This window comes from Cornus florida, unplaced genomic scaffold (genome assembly GCF_030987335.1).
Source record: "Cornus florida cultivar Cherokee Brave unplaced genomic scaffold, ASM3098733v1 CherokeeBrave_3.0.0_Hap2_Chr03, whole genome shotgun sequence".
NCBI lineage: Eukaryota > Viridiplantae > Streptophyta > Magnoliopsida > Cornales > Cornaceae > Cornus > Cornus florida.
The window spans coordinates 23273606-23294281 of NW_026775573.1; the positions used below are offsets into that span (position 1 = coordinate 23273606).

General features: G+C 39.8%; 1 protein-coding gene across 1 annotated transcript; it reads right to left on the bottom strand.

Annotated features, from left to right (window-relative positions):
• Positions 1 to 17781: 17781 nt before the first annotated feature.
• LOC132301280 (uncharacterized) lies at positions 17782 to 19206 on the bottom strand. The gene has a single exon (XM_059798546.1). The coding sequence runs from the start codon at positions 19204 to 19206 to the stop codon at positions 17782 to 17784; it is 1425 nt and encodes a 474-aa protein (XP_059654529.1).
• Between the last annotated feature and the right edge of the window lie 1470 nt (positions 19207 to 20676).

The following is a 20676-nucleotide window of genomic DNA, read 5'->3' on the forward strand; positions in this document are numbered from 1 at the left end:
TGAATCTCAATCTGAGGACTCAACCTCTGAAAGTGTTGAAGAACTCGATCCTGACTATGCTGATGAATCTGGTGTTGATTACTCCTCAAGACCAAGGACTGCTTTTTCCAAGCAACCTCCTCGTGAAGGAGAATCCTTAATGAAGGATGAGAATTTACAGAGTTGTAGAGTTAAATATTCCATTCCTTCATCTATTCGTCTTCACAAACCCAAACCAGAAGATAGATGTTCTTCTATTCGTTTGGGTGAGGTATGTTTTTTCGAGTCGACTTTTGCTGCGGGCTTGCGTTTTCCGATTCATCCATTTGTAGAAGAAATTCTTTCTCATCTGAAGATAGCTCCTTCTCAAATTCCTCCTAATTCATGGAGAATTATTATAGGCTGTTTGATTGTTTGGGGAAAGTGTGGCAATGGCCGTCTAACAGTAAATCAATTCCTGCATTTTTATTATCCCAAGAAGAAAAAAGACAATTTTTGGTACTTCCAATGTAGATCAAAGAAGACATTCCTCCTTGTTGCAACCCCTGAAAATAATAAAGGTTGGAAGAGTCGTTTCTTCTTTATTTCCGGTGCATACGGGAAATTTCCAACTATTGGGAATAATTCAGATCCAACAGGTAAGATTTATATGTATATAGTTTCCGAATTATTATTATTACTTTTTTTTTTTTTTTTGCACCCGAGGGAACAGTACCCTCGGGTACTGTTCCTGAATAGGATTTTTTTTTTTTTTTTTTTTTTTTTTTGCACCCGAGGGAATAGTACCCTCGGGCATTGTTCATGAATAGGATTTTTTTTTTTTTTTTTTTTTGTGTACCCGAGGGAATAGTACCCTCGGGGTACTGTTCATGAATAGGAATTTTTTTTTTTTTTGCACCCGAGGGAATAGTACCCTCGGGTACTGTTCATGAATAGGATTTTTTTTTTTTTTTTTTTTTTTTTGGTACCCGAGGGAATAGTACCCTCGGGTACTGTTCATGAATAGGAACATTTTTTTTTTTTTTTTTACACCTGAGGGAATAGTACCCTCGGGTACTGTTCATGAATTTTTTTTTTTTTTCTCAAGGGAACAGTACAGTACCGCGGGTACTGTTCATGAATATGAAATTTTTTTTTTTTTAAGTGCAACTTATTATTCTTTTTCCCAAAATTTAAGGACAAACCAACCCTCTCCATTCCAGAAGCCAAGCATGTTGGTAATGCCTCTTCTTACCCAGTAAAGACCTTTAGCGATCTCATAACTGACGAGGCTTTAGATTTGTATGTACCAGCTCATAGCTCAAAGGAAACCTCCACCCACTTAGAGAAAGGTAAGAAAAACAAATATACTTATATGTGAACTTATTGATTTTAGTTAATATTTCATTAAGTATTTCCCTTATTACTTTTTATGCAGGCAAGAAGCTCAGTAAAAGACTCCTAGCCCAAGTCCGGTCAAGTAATCTCCCTTCTACTCCTGCTTCCAAAAAATTACGAAGGGTAGGAGAAGGGAATCATGGTACATCTGTAAGCCCTGGAGTGTTATCAGGTCCTACTCTTGTACCTCTAGGTTTCAGCGGATTTGGTGGGGTTCCTACTAGTTTCGAAAGTTTTTGTTCAGTATCAACCAACCAAGCCTTTTCCCACTGGGAATCGGTTCTCGATGACGCTAATGTCGTGAATGACAGGTTACATAAAATGGTAGTAAAAGACGACACTGCTAGATTGCAGAGTCTGCCAGCATCTGAGCTTTCAAAGAAATTTCTTCATCTAATCAGCCAGGTGAGATTTTACCCTTATTATGCGCATCTCTTTTTTTCGTTTATTTATTTATTTATTTTTAACTGTTCGCCACTATTTATTTATTTATAGGGCACTACATACTCTGTTGTTATCGCCAAAGAATACAAGAAGCTTTCCCTAGAGATGGCTTCCCTCAAGGCTAAATATGAAGATGTTACTTCTACACTTAAAATAAAAGAAGATGACTTGACTAATGCAAAATTAAACTTTCAAGATGAGAAAGTGAAACTTACCAAAGAATACTCTGATAAACTGGAATTCGAGAAGCTAGCTGCCGTGGAGAGTTTTAAAAATTCTGATGAATTCAAGGTGCTCATAGGCAAGGCTTGCTGTGATGGTTTTGACCGGTTCAAAGCTCTTGTCAGCAAAGATCGGCCAGACATAGACTTTTCTAGGTATGACGTTCTAAGTGAGAGCGAAGAGGAAGATTGAATTCCATAGTATTAGTCATATATATATATATATATATATATATATATATATATATATATATTAGGTTTTTTGATTTCTCAGTATGTTGTTCCTTTAAAACTTTTCAGAATATCTCTGAATCCAGAGAATAGTTGCTCTACTTTTGTCTTTCATGGTATTGTTTCATACTTGTTGTTTCCTTATACAGAACTCATTTTACTTTCCCAGGCTTCACTCAGCCCGTCCTTCTTTCGAAGGAACATATTTTTACGAGCTTCACCCAGCTCGTCCCTTTAGTAAGGAAAAGTCACTTATTTCTTTAAAAAAAGAAGGGGACTTAATATGTCACTAGTCCTTATGTGACTTATAAAATTCAGTAGTAACACGTGCAATAAATACGAATAACCATTTTATTAAAGACCTATTGAAAATAATAATCGATAGTTGAATATTAGCATCCGTTACACACTGGTCTGCTTTATTGTAGCTAAAAACATTCTATCACTTTTAAAAGTGAGATAATAAAATAAAACACAGCTGGCATGAGTACCTACTGGTAATATTTCCTCAAATGTTCTGCATTCCACGGGTGGGGAAGCTGGCTCCCACCAAGTGACTCTAACCAGTATGCCCCCGGTTTGTTGCTTTTGGTTACTCGATAAGGGCCCTCCCAATTGGGAGCTAACTTTCCTTCCCCCTTTTCCTTAGTAGCCGGGGTAACCTCGCGAAGCACCAGGTCTCCTGGCTCGAACCTCCTAGGCTTGACTCGGGCATTGTAGTACTTGGATATCATCCACTGGTAAGCCGCAACCTTGACCTGGGCCTGCTCCCTTTTCTCTTCTACCAGGTCTAGGTTTAATCGTAGTTCCACCCCGTTCTGTTGAGGTTCAAAATACTTGGTTCTGAAGGTAGCAACCTTTGTTTCTACCGGGATCACAGCTTCACTTCCAAAAGCTAACCCAAAAGGGGTCTCCCCAGTAGGGGTCTTTACGGTAGTGCGATAGGCCCATAAAACTCCGGGTAGTTGTTCAGGCCACAAGCCCTTGGCCTTTTCTAGGCGCGTCTTGATCATTTTCAATATTGTCCTATTCGTGACTTCAACTTGCCCATTGGCTTGGGGATGGGCAGGAGAGGAGAAATGAACTTTGATCCCAAGTTCATTACAAAAATCGAGGAACTGCTCACTTTCAAACTGCTTCCCATTATCGGTCACAATTACCCTTGGTGCTCCGAACCTGCAGATTATTGTCTTCCAGAAAAACTTTTTTACTTCATTCGCTCCAATATGAGCTAATGGCTCAGCTTCTACCCATTTGGTGAAATAATCGATAGCCACAATTACGTATTTAGTTTGTCCCTTCCCTTGGGGTAAGGGGCCGATGAGGTCTGTCCCCCATTGGGCAAAAGGCCACGGCCCTGTAAGAGGGGTTAACTTTTCTGCTGGTTGTTTTGGGACATTGGCGAATCTCTGACACTTGTCACATTTCTTCACAAACTCAAGTGCATCTGTCCTCATAGTAGGCCAAAAGTATCCTTATCGGAGAGCTTTATGCGCTAGTGATCTGCCCCCAACATGATTTCCACAAAGGCCTTCATGTATGTCCTTTAGAATGTAATTTGCCTCATCAATGGAGACACAACGCAAGTAGGGTACAGAAAATCCCTTCTTGTAGAGAACCCCATCAACGAGGGAATATTTTGCCGCACGCATCCTAATCTTTCGTGCTTCCATGCGGTCCTGGGGTAGCTCTTCGTTCTCAATGTACCTGATAATGGGTTCTACCTACTCCATGTCATGGGCCACCTGGTGTATTTTCTGTGGCCAATCCCAGACCGTGCTAGGCTCATCCAAATATCCCACGGGTATAGCTTTATCTTCCTCGGTGGTTGCCAGTCGAACCAGGGCGTCTGCCTGCGCATTCTCTTCTCGGGGAATCCGGTGAATAGAAAACTTCTTAAAAAAACCCTTGATATCCTCTATCTTATGTAAATAGGTCTTCATCTTCTCATCCTTGGCTTCATATTCCCCCTGGACTTATCCAGTTATTAGTTGAGAGTCAGTATATGCTACTAGTCGTTCAACTTCCAAAGCTTTCGCCATCCTGAGGCCTGCTAGGAGGGCTTCATACTCTGCCTCATTGTTGGTTGCTTTAAAACCAAACCTGAGTGCAAATTTGATGCATTCCCCATTTGGGGAGATAATTACTAGCCCTGCCCCACTTGCACGGGCGTTGACAGACCCATCCAAATATAACGTCCAAGTAGATTCGGCTTCTTCCTGCTTATCTGCAGCATGCTCGGGCCTATCTTCTGGTATGAATTCCGCTATAACATCTGCCAGTACCTGGGCTTTTAAGGCCGTTCGGGGTTTGTATTGGATATCGAACTCTCCAAGTTCTACCGACCACTTCATGAGTCGCCCTGAAGTATCAGGCTTGCGGAGAACCTGCCTAAGTGGTTGGTCCGTCAATACTATTATTGTATGAGCTTGGAAGTAAGGCCTGAGTTTCCTCGCGGAGATAACTAGAGCAAATGCCAACTTTTCTATCCTTGGGTACCTTTCTTCCGCCCCCCCTGAATGCACGACTAATATAATATACCGGTTTCTGGTTTCCATCCTCTTCGCGGACCAAGGCTGATGATGCGACCCGAGCATGTGCACAAAATAATGCACAACACTTTGGTTTTGGAAATGGTATCAAGCGGGCATCATAGTTTACATTTGTAAACCGCTAGACACTTATACTATGTAGTATGAAGTGAGAAGGGATCGAACCCAAGGGATTGAACACGTGTTGGGACTAAACTTGATTTTAATGCTAATTAGATTGTAAAAGAGAGAAGAGAGAGAGAGAGAGAAAGAGTGTGAGAGAAAAATATTTTGGTGGAGTGATTAAACTAAAATTCAATTAAAAGCATGAAAATAGAAATGACATTAAACTAAGAATTAAAGAGATAGGAAGAGAGTCTTAGGGTTAGGATTCACCACTAAGCCCATGCAATTAACCATATGCTTTCAATTAATGGGGAATTTATTAGTGTAATTATAGATGTGGTCACATTATCATCACAAATCACAATTGTAAGCATAGATTATCAACATCAAGAATGAATTGTCTACCTAATGACAATTAAACTAAAGTGTAAAACCCATTCAAGACTACGTCATAACCCACCATACACATTCACAAATGTATCCAATAAGAGCACACATCAATCAAGAAGATAATACTAATTGTAATTAGAAGCATGGATTAAAATAATCAAGCACAGATTGCCTACTTTACTACAATTAACTAATGACAAATAAGCTAATTTGTAAAACAATCTATCATGATTAAGCCTTTATCCATCAAATTAATTGACAATTGTATCAACTAAGTCTCATGCTATGGCCATCACTAAATACAACTAAAAGAAGTATCTAGTGTAGAGTATAATTCTAAATCAATCACACCTAGACATGCAATTTTCATATAGAATCAATGGAAGAATTAAATTCTAATCATCTAATGAAGAATAAAATCCCTAATTAATCATACATAGACATACAATCAATTGGAGATTTCAAAGGAAGAATTTATCAATACAAACCCTAATTTATCAAATCAAGCATGTATATATTAAGAAATCGCAAGGCCATACAATTTAATTACAACATAATAATTCCCCAAGAAAAGAAATACAAAGGTTAGGGTTACATGAACTTAGGGCTCATCCAAGCCCTAAGTGAAGAACTAGCTCATGGAGGAGATGATCATGGTGTCAACAAGTCCTATCTCCATCTTTTGGCCCTTCTTCTTCTTCCTTCAACTGTAGACAAAGCCTCTGTAAAAAATATTCTTGAAACTCTCGCTTTTTTTCTTTCTTTCGTTTTCTTTCAGAGAGAACAATATCACGATACAGATTCCAAATAATAATCAAAACTTTTTTTTTTTCAAATAATAAATCACTAAACTAATAAATACTAACCCTAAAAACAATGGGCCTCACTGGGCTTAAGTAATAAACCTATTAAAGCCCACTAGGTTACAAAATAAGCCCAAACATTAAAATAAAAATATGCAATGTTGCCAAGTCCTGGGGGATTGATCCCCCACCCTGGGGGATCGATCCCCCAGCGTTGGAAAATTTCTTTAAGCCTTATTCAGCTCCATTTTTGCCCTGGGCTATTTGGTTTGCTTCTCCATCTTTGGGAACATCATCAAAGGCCCGAGATTGACCGCTTTGTACCATTTTCTGAAAATCTTTGCTTAACTCCAAAAAGGCCTAATTGGACCGTTCTTAGCTCATTTTAACTTTATTGCCCTGAAATACACATAAACATAAATTAGGACTAAAACATAAACTTAAGATAGATGCAAAGACTGAAATACCCTAACTTAGGTGCTGAAATGTGCAACATTTAAGCACTTATCACACCCCCAAACTTAGATATTGCTAGTCCCTAGCAATGAACTACAACATGGAAATGAAACAAACATATATACAACTATGAACTAATTAAGCAAATAAAGATAACACCACTTTCGTAGGGATCACGGTTGCATTTAGCATATGCAACAAGCCTTTTAAACCCCTAGGTTACCCCTAGTGGACGAGTGAAGTCTCGTGAAGGTTTTCAGAAATGGTACCCACAAACATTAACAGCTCTTTCTTACTTGAGAAGTAACGACACATATCAAATAAGTGTTTAAAGTAGACTACTTCAAGTATGCAAATTTCTGCCATTTCTAAGCTATTCTCAATATTTCAACATCATGTAAGCAAAAATGGTCCTCCACACATCAAGCAAGTTAATCATGCAAATTGAATCAATTCTATCATTCTTTTTGAGTGAACCAGCATCAAAATGTGTTGCTATCCTAGCAAATCAAAGTAATGGCGTAGCCTTACCCTCAAACTAGCATACAGATATAGTACCAGACATCAAGACATTGAATGAACCTTGTTATTCAATCAAACATTTTTTTTTTTTATTGATTTCATTTTTATTATTTTTATTTTTATTTTTTTATGTATGACCATGTGCAATGTCCAAGTTCCTTAAGCTCTCTAATCACCCCATGTAACAAGTGTTGAGCCAACGACTCCCAAACCAGATGGTCTTAGGGCGTTAAGTGTAAAGACACTCCTAAGGGCGTAATGACTCGGAATGACTAGGCTACGAACTCAAACTAATCATACATCTTACATTCTTTCCTTGTCTTCCTTTTTAATCAGTTGACATGTTGAAAGAATGCAGTTTTTTTTTTTTTTTTTTTTTTTTTTTTTTTTTTGTTCCTCACCTTTGGTGAGTGCTTTTATTTTTTTTCTTTGCAAGGTCATTTTATCAAGAATGAAAGCTTCCAAAGCATACTAGCTCAATTGGGATAAACCAAGACAATAATCAACTAAGCATGTACCCCACAAATTGAATGCTAGTGTGCGCAAGTGCAAGTGTAGAATTCTAGAATCAACTCTCAAAGCATTTTCAACCAACAAGATGATGTGTACCACAAGACCAAACATGATATCAAAAATTAAAAATTTACCCCTAAATGGCATCCTAGAGCATACAAGAAGTATTAGACTTTAACAACTTGTTTTTTAAAAGTACTATGCTTCAAAAGTTCAAAATCATTGCCAATACATCTCAAATCTCAATCATGCATTTAAAGCTCAACTTAAAGTAGAATGTAACAAGGCTACCTTACCCCCAAACTTAAACTGCACATTGTCCTCAATGTGCAATGAGAACAATGAAAGAAATGGAAAGAGTATACCGTGATAGCAAAAGTTAGTGACGCCCGGCAATGATCCATGATGAAAGAGGTCTCCCCTAAACTTGGATGCAAAAACCTACTAGAAAAGCCACACTAGCAACTCACATCAAATATCAAATGGGATAAGTAAAGCATACATTCTAAAACAATATAGAATAAGATGTAAAGAGATATGATATCAAGCTCTTTGTAAAAGATGAAAACATGCATAACTAAGCAGAAGGGCATAACGGGAACACATATTTTTGAAATTTTTTATTTTTTATTATTATTATTATTTTTTTTTTTTTGCTTTGTTTTGTTTTTTTTTTTTTTTATTTTATTTTAAAAGAAATAAAGAAAAAAAAAACATGTATATACAACCTAGAAAATAAATAAATAAATAAATAATGGGCTAAGTTTAACGTCTCTAGTAAGACAGAATGATACTTTGCAAAAAATCTGAACAGCTTAAAATAGACAAAAGAAATCATGCATCAGGTGGCAATGTGGAAGTGCGTGGGAGACTCGATGAAACAATCTCATATATATCTCGTAGCATGCGCTGGGTAGTGGTGTGCTGCTGTATAAGCTCAGCATGCTCGACTCTATGCTGCTCTCGAGATTCAGCCAACTCGGTCCTCAACTGCCCCACAATGGCATTGAACTCTGCCCTAGTCACCCCTGCAGACTCCTTTGCATGTGGTGACACAGCCGGTGCTATCTCATAAGTAGCACCATCAGCAATCTGCTCCTCAGACCTCCCAACAACGTCCTCAACCAGGGTATTCACGTCCTCTTTAGTACCTGCTACCTTGCCATCACCTTCCTTCTTGGCACTAGGCATATGAGAAAGGCTTAAGTTCCACTGTGCTAGCCTAAAAGTCACCCGTGGAGCCTCAGAGATCTCATCATTATCAACCACGAAGCGCCGAAGGACAAGGAGCTGGGTAATAAGATACGGAAACGGAAGTTTCCATTTTTTCGCATTTGGATCCCCACTCGCCACTAAATGCTTCCAGTATTTATGCATCTGGTTAAAGACGAAAGCTGGAACAGAAAACCATGTTCCAGTGTGGGTAGCATACAACGCTATTAAGAACTCCTGTCCCCGCTGTACCTTATGACCTATTGGAAAAACATTCCGTTTCAGAACTTGATCAAAAAACCACATATCCTTAGGTAGTGAGGACTTGCTGGCACAATTCTTCTTCTTCTTGTCACCATACTTCCCGTCACACATATCTTTAACAATAGAATGCACAGTAGGTTTTTTCGAGAATTTGCCAAAACGTAGCTCCCCATTCTCTGCTAGCAAGTCAGTGGGGCACAAATGTGGACACCCTAATGCCTGGGCTATGTCCAAGACACCAAAGTGAATTCGGACACCATCAATGGTTGTAACTAATATGTCCGGTGCATCACTAAACCATTCCATATTCTGATAAAACAGGCGCACAATACGGGGATAGACAACCTCTGCAGCTGGTCTAAAAAGGCAGGACAAACGCCTCCTTTCAAATTCTAACACCGCCCATTCAGTCGCGTCATTGTGGCGAAATGTACCTTCAATGTCGAAGGTAGTCTCAAAATCCAGACGTTTGTTGTGCCACACAACTTTGGGAGTCTCTTTGGAGGGTTTGAAACGTTTGGAAGAAGAAACACGAGTCATTTCTTAAGATTGAAATATATGGGAAGTAGTCCAAAATCAATAACCCTACTTCAATGACAAATATATTTTTTTTTAAATCATCAATTCAAAATTTTATGCACTTTTTTTTTTTTTTTAACAACAATTCAACTGTTTTTTTTTTTTTTTTTTAAGTCATCAATGTAAAAATAAAAAAAATAAAAAATAAAAAAAAAATGGAATCTGGAACCCAATTAACAACTCACAAACTTGCCAAACTTGCCAAAATCAGCACTTACCCACATACTTGCCGGAGAAAACCCAGTCAAAAGCCGCCGGAATTGATGAAGAAACCAAATCAAAATCTAGCCAAAATCGCTGGAGGGAACAGCCAGTTGCAACGCCGGAAAAATAAAGGGCGAGTCTCAAACAGCGCCGAAATTTAAGCCCAGCTGGAATTGCCGGAAAGAGCCGCCGCGATCGCTGTTGGAAGAACCAGACGCCGGAATCGCTGAAGAAGAAGCAGTCGCAACGTCGGAGGATGAAACAGATCGCCGGTGCTAGCCGAGATCGCCGGAGAACGACCCAGCCGCGAATCCTTGATGAACCCAGCCGCGAATCGCTGGAAAACGAACAGATGGGACGCCAGAAAGACGAACAGAGGCGACGCCGGAAGACGAACAGCCGCGTCGCCGGCGCAGCGAACAAGCCGGCGAAATCTCTACCCAACAGCCTCAAACGTAACCCACAGTCGGCGAAATCCACAACCCAACGCCTAAACTGCAGGTGAAGCGAACAAGCCGGCGAACGAACCAACCGCGACGATGTAATCTCGGCGACCCAACCTCGTCGGAGAAATACAGCGATTAACACACCCGCCGGAAAGACCCAGCCGACGCTGGAAAGTTGTACAGCCGCGATCTCGGAGAAAAACCCAGCGGCGATCGCTAGCCCAGATGCGACAGAGAACGGCGAAGTAAAATCGTCGGGAAATAACCCACCACCCAACAGCGACGCCGTTGAACGACCTCTTCAACACGGCGCAAGAGAGGATAGAACAGAGAGGATCGAATAGAGAGGATGGTCGAAGAAAGCGAGGGTTTGAAGAACTTGGGTTAAGAGATTTGAGGGTTGGCAGTGAATGCAGACGAGAGAGAGATGGGAAGGCAAGCTAACGGGCTCGATCCATCAGTTAAGGGGATCGATAATTTTAGACACAAAATTGGCCCTTCACTGTGGAATGAGAAAGTGGCGACATAGGTAAAAAGGGATCGATCCACGTGATTGGGGGATCAATCTACTTGGGACATTTTTTTGTTGCTCTCTGCCAAGATGGTGATCCATCTTTTGCTTTTTTTTTTTTTTTTAATTTATTTATTTTTTAATATATACACTAAAAATAAATAAATAAAAAATAATAATAATAACTAAAAAGAATATATACACTGAAATGAAAAATAGATAAAAATAAAAATAATAATAAATAAAATTAAAATAAAATCACTTACCAACTTAATTTTTTTTTTTTTTTTTTTTTTTTTAAGTAAAACTAAAAAGAAAAATATATATACTAAAATTAAATATATATAAAAATTAAAATTAAAATAATACTACTAAAAATTAAAATAAAATCAAATACCAACTTATCCTACCTATCACAATAAATTTTTTTTTTTTCTTTTTGAATTTAAAAATACATAAATGTACAAAAGGAAAAGAAAACAAAATAATAATAAAATGCATTTTTTTTTTTTTTTTAAAAATTCTACGAACAACTAGTGTTTAACGTCTCTAGCAAGACGTTGGGGCGACTCACTAGTCGAAAGAATCAAAAACTGGATATGAGACATCCTCATTGATCCGTTTATCTATTTTCCCCAATGGATCCGCTCTCACAACAACAAATTCATCTCTCAAAAGAATGATTTGGAAAGAAATGGTGAAAGATGCAATTTGTTTCCTCTCATCCACGGTTTTGAAAATAAAGTCCATAATGAGCGGCCTTGCACTTGGCAAGGTAATGTCTTTCAAAGGCTCGGTTAGATTATTAAGAAACTCAATCTCTTCATCATTTTTGTCAACTTCCACATTGATCACTTTCTCCTCCTTCACTAAGGTCGCCTCAATGACTTCATGCTCAATATTATAAGGAATGTCCTCATAAATTGGATTGGCCATTGGCGTACTTACCACTTCTTCCTCTTCTTGATAAGAAAGAGTACTTGCGATTGAAGGGAGAGGTTCTTTTGAGTTTTTCCATGGCGGGAAGTCTAAGATGGCTACGGAATCCATTAGAGAATTCACTTCATATATGGAGCTTTCAATGTCAAATGCGTCCATGTTGAAGTGAGAGAGGCATGCCTCAAGAGGATCTTCAGAAGGAATGGAAGGAATGACTTCTTCAACAATTTCATCCAAGATATTCACCATGAAACACTCGCCTTCATTGATAGGATGTTGGCTCGTGTTAAACACATTAAGCTTAACCATCATATTGCCAAAAGAGATGTCCATAATGCCGGACCTACAATTGATTATCGCATTAGCGGTGGCAAGAAATGGTCTTCCTAAAATGATGGGAATGTAAGTGGTAGGATTGGGAACCGGCTCAGTGTCAAGCACAACAAAATCAACCGGGAAATAGAATTTGTCGACTTTGATGAGGATGTCCTCAACAATTCCCCTTGGTTGTTTTGTAGACCTATCGGCGAGTTGAATAACTACCGAAGTTGGCTTAAGATTTCCCAAACCTAATTGAAGATACACGGAGTAAGGAATAACGTTAACACTAGCCCCTAAGTCAAGAAGTGCCCTTTTTACCTCATGGTTCCCTATGGTACAAGAGATGGTTGGAGCGCCAGGGTCTTTGAACTTAGGTGGGGTGCTAAGCTTAATGATAGAGCTTACTTGCTCCGTGAGAAGTACTTTCTTTGGGCTTGGTCCCTTGTTCTTCCTCTTTTGAGTACATAAGTCCTTCAAGAACTTGGCATATGGTGGAATTTGTTGAATAGCATTAAGAAGAGGAAGGTTGATTTTAACTTGTTTAAAAACTTCCATCATGTCATGGATTTTTCCTTCTTGCCTCGAAAATGGAGTAGCGTTTAAAGCTTGTGGAAATGGAGCTTTGGGCTCATAAGACTTCTCTATATGGGAGGAAGATGATGATGATGGAATTTGCTCATTAATGTGACCATTTGTCCCTAGTGAAGTAGGAATGGAATTGGGAATGGTAAATGTGCTAACACTTGGTTGCACCGGAACACTAACTTCACTAGGTCTCTCAACTTTATTATCAATTTTTCTCCCACTCCTCAAGGTGGAAATGGAGTAAGCCTTTCGGTTAATCTCAGGTTGAATAGGCCCTTTCTCTTTTATTGATTTAGCCATTTGCCCAATTTGGGCTTCAAGTTTTGCAATTGATTGAGAATGTGAATGAAACACTTGATTTTCCTTTTGAAGATCACCCAAAGCTTCTAAAACCTTATCCTCAAAAGTGGGATTCCTATGAGGCTCTTGAGGTGGATGAGAATAAGATTGATGATTTGAAGAATGAGAATTAGAGAATTGATTCACATTTGGAAGAGGATAAGATGGAGAGTGGTATGCTTGAGAATTTGCATTTCGGAGGTGGGGAGGCACATACTTTTCTTGGGAATTTTTATGAATAGGAGGAATGATACCTCCTCCTTGATTTCTCCAAGAAAAGTTAGGATCACTCCATCCAGAATTGTAGGAGTTAGAATTTGGATTACTTCCCGGATGAATGAAAACAGCATTGACTTGTTCTTGATACTCACTCGGAAAAACTTGTCCAAGAGGACAATTGAAAGTATTGTGAGTATAACTAGAGCAAGTCATGCACATCACATTTTGAGAATGGAAAGAGTTAGATGATTGAATTGCCGAGTTTTGGCTCAAAAGAAATTTATCAAACCTTTGAGTAAGATTTTTGACTTCGGCGGCAATTTCCATGGAACTTTCCACTTGAGAAAGACTGGAGGTTTTCTTCCCTCCTTCATTCAAGTTTTGGCCAAATCGGGACGATGAAGAACGATGTATTGAATTTTCGCTCATGCGATCAAAAAGATGCCACACATCATCTTCATTTTTGTCCAAATAGGCTCCTCCACATGAAGCATCAACCATACCTTTTTGGGTATCGGATAAGCTTTCATAGAAGCAACGAACTAATTGTCACTTAGGAATGTCGTGATGTGGACACTTCCGTAACAAATCGTTCAAACGCTCCCATGCTTCATGCAAAGGTTCTCCCTCATTTTGGGAGAATTCACGGATAGAAGCTCTCATAGCATCGGTTCTACTTGTAGGGTAAAATTTTTTTAGGAATTCATATTGTAGTTGAGCCCAAGATGTGATTGAATTTGCCCTCAAGTTATTGAACCAATATTTAGCCTTTTCCCGAAGAGTGAAAGGGAAAAGCTTCATTTTTAAGACTTCTTCCGGAAGGTCCGTGATTTTCACGGTTGAACAAACTTCCAAAAACTCATCCAAATGTTTATATGGTTCTTCATGGTTTACCCCATAGAAAATGGGGCACATTTGGATGGTTGCGGGCTTAATTTCGTAATGGGTTGCCCGAAAGTTTGGCAACCGGATGCATGTTGATGCATTGTATACATTGGGAGTGTAGTGATCCCGAAGAGATAATTGATGATTGGGGGGATACACTACATGATCTTGAAGATGGATTGGCATTATTGGAGGTTGTTGCACTAGATTGGGTTGTGGCAACACATTAGGATGGGGAATTCTCAAGGGTGGATGCCCATTAAGAGGGTAATACTCACCTAGATTATCCATATTCCCTAGATATTAAAATTGGTTTTCCATTAAGTGTGGGATAATCAAGAATGGGAAGAATTCTCCTAGAACTACCTCCTAACACCGAATGGATGATTCAAGATTAGACCACAACAACTTCACAACAAACCACAACAAAAATCAACAACAATTCACCACCTCCACATACGATGTTCCCATACTCCCATGTTATATCAATGCACAAAATTAAATTGCCTCCACACGGGCCGATGCTTTCTATCAAGAAAGTAGTAGCCTCCTTTTGGGCTTATGCTTGGACAAGAATTTAAACAATGTGATAGCCTCGACAAGGGCTATCTCGCAAGCATACAGAGAATTGAACAATTATAATAAAAGAAAATCAAGGAAGCTTACAAAAGTCCCTAGCAACAATGTTACAAAGGTGCTAAAATCCAATGCTTGCTCCTTTTCTTTTCAAGTACCTAATTGAACAAGGGGGATTAGTAAGAAAATAGTAATTTTAAGAAAACAATTAAATTAGCCCTAATGCCTAGTTTAATTCCAACTAAACCGTCAATCCCCGGCAACGGCGCCAAAATTATGATGCGACCCGAGCATGTGCACAAAATAATGCACAACACTTTGGTTTTGGAAATGGTATCAAGCGGGCATCATAGTTTACATTTGTAAACCGCTAGACACTTATACTATGTAGTATGAAGTGAGAAGGGATCGAACCCAAGGGATTGAACACGTGTTGGGACTAAACTTGATTTTAATGCTAATTAGATTGTAAAAGAGAGAAGAGAGAGAGAGAAAGAGTGTGAGAGAAAAATATTTTGGTGGAGTGATTAAACTAAAATTCAATTAAAAGCATGAAAATAGAAATGACATTAAACTAAGAATTAAAGAGATAGGAAGAGAGTCTTAGGGTTAGGATTCACCACTAAGCCCATGCAATTAACCATATGCTTTCAATTAATGGGGAATTTATTAGTGTAATTATAGATGTGGTCACATTATCATCACAAATCACAATTGTAAGCATAGATTATCAACATCAAGAATGAATTGTCTACCTAATGACAATTAAACTAAAGTGTAAAACCCATTCAAGACTACGTCATAACCCACCATACACATTCACAAATGTATCCAATAAGAGCACACATCAATCAAGAAGATAATACTAATTGTAATTAGAAGCATGGATTAAAATAATCAAGCACAGATTGCCTACTTTACTACAATTAACTAATGACAAATAAGCTAATTTGTAAAACAATCTATCATGATTAAGCCTTTATCCATCAAATTAATTGACAATTGTATCAACTAAGTCTCATGCTATGGCCATCACTAAATACAACTAAAAGAAGTATCTAGTGTAGAGTATAATTCTAAATCAATCACACCTAGACATGCAATTTTCATATAGAATCAATGGAAGAATTAAATTCTAATCATCTAATGAAGAATAAAATCCCTAATTAATCATACATAGACATACAATCAATTGGAGATTTCAAAGGAAGAATTTATCAATACAAACCCTAATTTATCAAATCAAGCATGTATATATTAAGAAATCGCAAGGCCATACAATTTAATTACAACATAATAATTCCCCAAGAAAAGAAATACAAAGGTTAGGGTTACATGAACTTAGGGCTCATCCAAGCCCTAAGTGAAGAACTAGCTCATGGAGGAGATGATCATGGTGTCAACAAGTCCTATCTCCATCTTTTGGCCCTTCTTCTTCTTCCTTCAACTGTAGACAAAGCCTCTGTAAAAAATATTCTTGAAACTCTCGCTTTTTTTCTTTCTTTCGTTTTCTTTCAGAGAGAACAATATCACGATACAGATTCCAAATAATAATCAAAACTTTTTTTTTTTCAAATAATAAATCACTAAACTAATAAATACTAACCCTAAAAACAATGGGCCTCACTGGGCTTAAGTAATAAACCTATTAAAGCCCACTAGGTTACAAAATAAGCCCAAACATTAAAATAAAAATATGCAATGTTGCCAAGTCCTGGGGGATTGATCCCCCACCCTGGGGGATCGATCCCCCAGAGTTGGAAAATTTCTTTAAGCCTTATTCAGCTCCATTTTTACCCTGGGCTATTTGGTTTGCTTCTCCATCTTTGGGAACATCATCAAAGGCCCGAGATTGACCGCTTTGTGCCATTTTCTGAAGTATCAGGCTTGCGGAGAACCTGCCTAAGTGGTTGGTCCGTCAATACTATTATTGTATGAGCTTGGAAGTAAGGCCTGAGTTTCCTCGCGGAGATAACTAGAGCAAATGCCAACTTTTCTATCCTTGGGTACCTTTCTTCCGCCCCCCCTGAATGCACGACTAATATAATATACCGGTTTCTGGTTTCCATCCTCTTCGCGGACCAAGGCTGAGCTTACTGCCGACGAAGAAACTGCCAAGTACAAATACAACTGTTCTCCTTGCATTGCCCGCGATAATAATGGTGGTGAAGTGAGATACTCCTTTAGCTCTGTAAAAGCTTGCTCGCACTCAAGGGTCCATGAAAAAGCTTTCCTGAGCACACGGAAAAAAGGCAAACACCTATCAGTCGCCCTGGAAATCAACCTGTTCAGAGCTGCGATCCTTCCTGTCAATCTTTGAAGTTCCTTGGTCGATGCTGGAGACTGCATGTTGAGAATCGCCTGGACCTTCTCAGGGTTAGCTTCTATCCCTCTTCTACTAACCATGTAATCGAGGAATTTCCCAGAGGAGACTCCGAAGGCACATTTACTTGGGTTGAGCTTCATCTGGTGTTTCCTGAGGACTTGGAACGTTTCCTGTAGATCAACCAGATGGTCTTGAGCTTTCAAGCTTTTTACCAGCATGTCATCCACATACACTTCCATATTCCTTCCGATTTGGTCCTTAAACATCAGGTTTACTAGCCGCTGATATGTTGCACCAGCATTTTTTAGCCCAAAAGGCATCACCTTATAGCAATATAAACCTCTGTCCGTGATGAAAGAGGTTTTATCTCTGTCTGGCGTGTGCATTGAGATTTGGTTATACCCTGAGTATGCATCCATAAAATTGAGCAGCTCATGGCCAGCTGTCCCTTTTACCAACATATCAATTCTTGGCAGAGGGAAACTGTCTTTGGGGCACGCCTTATTTAAATCCGTAAAGTCTACGCACAACCTCCATTTTCCATTGGCATTTTTTACCGAAACAACATTGGCCAACCAGTCGGGATAATGAACCTCCTGGATGAAATCAGCTTTCATAAGCTTATTCACCTCTTCTGATATAGCCATGTTCCTTTCCGCGGCAAATGTTCTTCGCTTTTGCCTAATAGGTTTGAATGTAGGATCTGTGTTTAATCGATGCTCAATCGTAGTTGGATTAATACCGGGCATGTCTTCATGTGACCAAGCGAATACATCTTGATTCTATCTGAGGAACTGTATAAGAATATTTGTGAAATCTGAGAGGAGCAGAGACCCTATCTTCACCTTTTTTGTTATGTCAGTGTCATTCAAGCATATCTCCACCAAGTCCTCGATTGGCTTAGCCCGGTCTTGCTCATTCTCTTCAACTTCATCGACAATCAAAGCCTCCTGCTGTCTCTTTTCTTTGAGAGAGGCAACGTAGCATTCTCTGGCAATGGACTGATCTCCTCTTAGTTCGCCCACGCCATGCTCGGTAGGGAAGCGCATTAATAGGTGATAAGTCGAAGTGATAGCCCTCATCGAATTTAAGGTCGCTCTTCCTAGGATGACATTGTAAACAGATGGACAATCCACCACCAGGAAGTTGACCATGACAGTGACTTGTTTTGGGCTGGTTCCTGCAGTGACAAGAAAGATGACTGCTCCTAGAGGATAGACTTTGTCTCCCGTGAATCCCACCAATGGTGATCTGGTAGGTCTGAGTTTCTCCTTACCAATCTTCATCTTGCTGAATGCATCAAGAAAAATGATATCAGCTGAACTTCCATTATCGACCAAGATTCGCCGAGTATTATAGTTAGCGATCATCATGGTGACGACAAGAGGGTCGTCATGAGGTTGCTGCACATCTTTCATGTCTTCATCTGAGAATGTAATAATTGGATCACCTAAACGAGGCATCTTTCGATGTTGAATCTGTACTCCCACTTCGCACACCTCAGATGAGCTTCGCATTCTCCTTGCATAGGCCTTACGGGCTGAGCTCGATTCTCCACCTCCTGCACACCCCCCGGCTATGACCCTGATCTCTCCTATTGGTTGTTGATCAGGAGGGTGGTTATCTCGGCCTGCTCTTAGTGGGTTAATGTTGGTTCTATCATTCCTCACAATAAATTTTCGCATGTGCCCCCTTCGGATCAGAGTCTCAATTTGATCCTTAAGGTCGAAGCAATCATCTGTAGCGTGCCCATGGTCTTTATAGAACCTGCAATACTTATCACGAGGTCTCCTTGCCGGATCTGACTTCAACTTCGGTGGCCACTTCAGATATGGTTCATCCTGGATCTGTAGGAAAACTTGATCTATCGGCATATTTAAAGGAGTGTAATTTGTATACCTCTCCGTGTTCTTATAGCGAGATGCCCTTTCATTCTGGTTGACCATGGGTTTCTTATACTTGGTTTCCTTTTCATCTCTGATCGTCAGGGCTGGCCTTTTCTTGTCTGACTTCTTATCATCCCCTTCTTTTCCCTTTCTCGCAATCATTGCATCTTCAGCATTCATATGTCTTTTAGCTTGAACCAATAACTCGGCCATGTTGGTAGGAGGTTCCTCTGATAAAGAGAAGAGAAATCTTGAGGTTTGAAGTCCTCCCATGAAGGCGGCTAGGGCCACCTTGTCATCCGCTTCCTCCATCTGTAACATCTCCGTGTTAAAATGACTAATGCAATCTCGCAGTGACTCTCCCTTCTGTTACTTCACAGTAAGGAGGTGGGTAGCCAGCCTTCTATGCCTCTGGCCAGCAATGAAATGGCCCACAAAGCCCTTACTCAATTCTTCAAAGGTTTTGATGGTTCCTGGCTTTAGTTTGTTGAACCATACCCGTGCTGATCCTTTAAGAGTCGTTGGGAAAGCCCTGCACATGATCTCATCCGGCATCGCGTGTAGGTGCATAAGCGCCTGAAAAGTCTCCAAGTGGTCGAGGGGATCTTTAGTTCCGTCGAAACTCTCAATTGTGGGCATTCTAAATTTGCTTGGCAAAGGGCATTTCATAACCGAGGGGCTGAATGGCAAATTGGTTTTCTGCACCAAACCATCTATGGCTGCAATGCCTTTTCCCTTCATGGCCTGCATCACACCCTCCATCTTTGCCTTGAGATCCTGCATCTCTAGGTCAACGTGGGAAATTTCCTCGGTCTTTTCAATGACAGTCGTGTCTTCATGGGGTCGAGAACTCCGTGGAAGAAAGGGGTGGATCACCTCTCTATGTCGGTTTCCCACCTGGCTTTGTTCAACTTCGGTCTCATGTCGGGGAGGATGAGTATCCTGCTCTTCCAGATTCCCATTACCCCTGTTTGGATTCGAGAGGTCTTGGCGTGGCAAGCCCTGTTGAACCGGTGGAACAAGGTGTTGCAGGAGTGCTGCATTTTGTTGGATTAACTGGTCCATACCCTGATTCAGAGTTTGGACCTGCAGTTCCAACGCTGCAAATCTTGTCTGGTCATTTGGGACGTCTAGATTTTCACCCGACTCTTCCCTTTGACCAGATCCTTGCGACGATGTTCCTTCGGTAACCATACCGGACCGCAAACGTCTATACCCAACGAGTAATAAATCGATTCAAGGGAATCGCTATTCCCACAGACGGCGCCAACTGTTGAGGTTGAATTTCGCCGCGGTCTAGTACGACACCGTTTCCTGCAAAATAAGGATGGCAAAGTCAAACACCGGTGTGGTGCCGGCCGTTGACCCTCCGACGATCAAGTTAGCAAGGATTCTCGATAGAGAATTTTAATCGTAATTTGTTTAGTAGGAGTTTTTTTTTTGTGTACCTTATTCCCGAGTCGTCTTTGTATTTATAGTCACTTCCCTTATTCTTGATAAGGGAATTTCATCGTCCTTAGCCCATGGAGCCTACCTCGTGGAAATCCTATCCTTGATAAGATTTGAACTTACCCCATGAAAAATCCTATCCTAGATGCGATTTGTCATCATTCTTATCTAATAGAATGGTGATCCTTAATAACGAGATATTATCGTCTGAGAGTTGGAGAAATCTGGTGGCCGGTCAATATTTAATTCCCTTTTTTGTTAAGTCAAGATAGGTTAGGGTTATTTTTCCCTATCAATAAACATTCAGGGAAAAAAAATACCATTGTTACATTGTATTTACAT

What these genes read in the sequence shown, in the direction of transcription:
- LOC132301280 (XM_059798546.1), bottom strand. Translation starts at nt 19,206, where the DNA reads ATGTTACAGATGGAGGAAGCGGATGACAAGGTGGCCCTAGCCGCCTTC.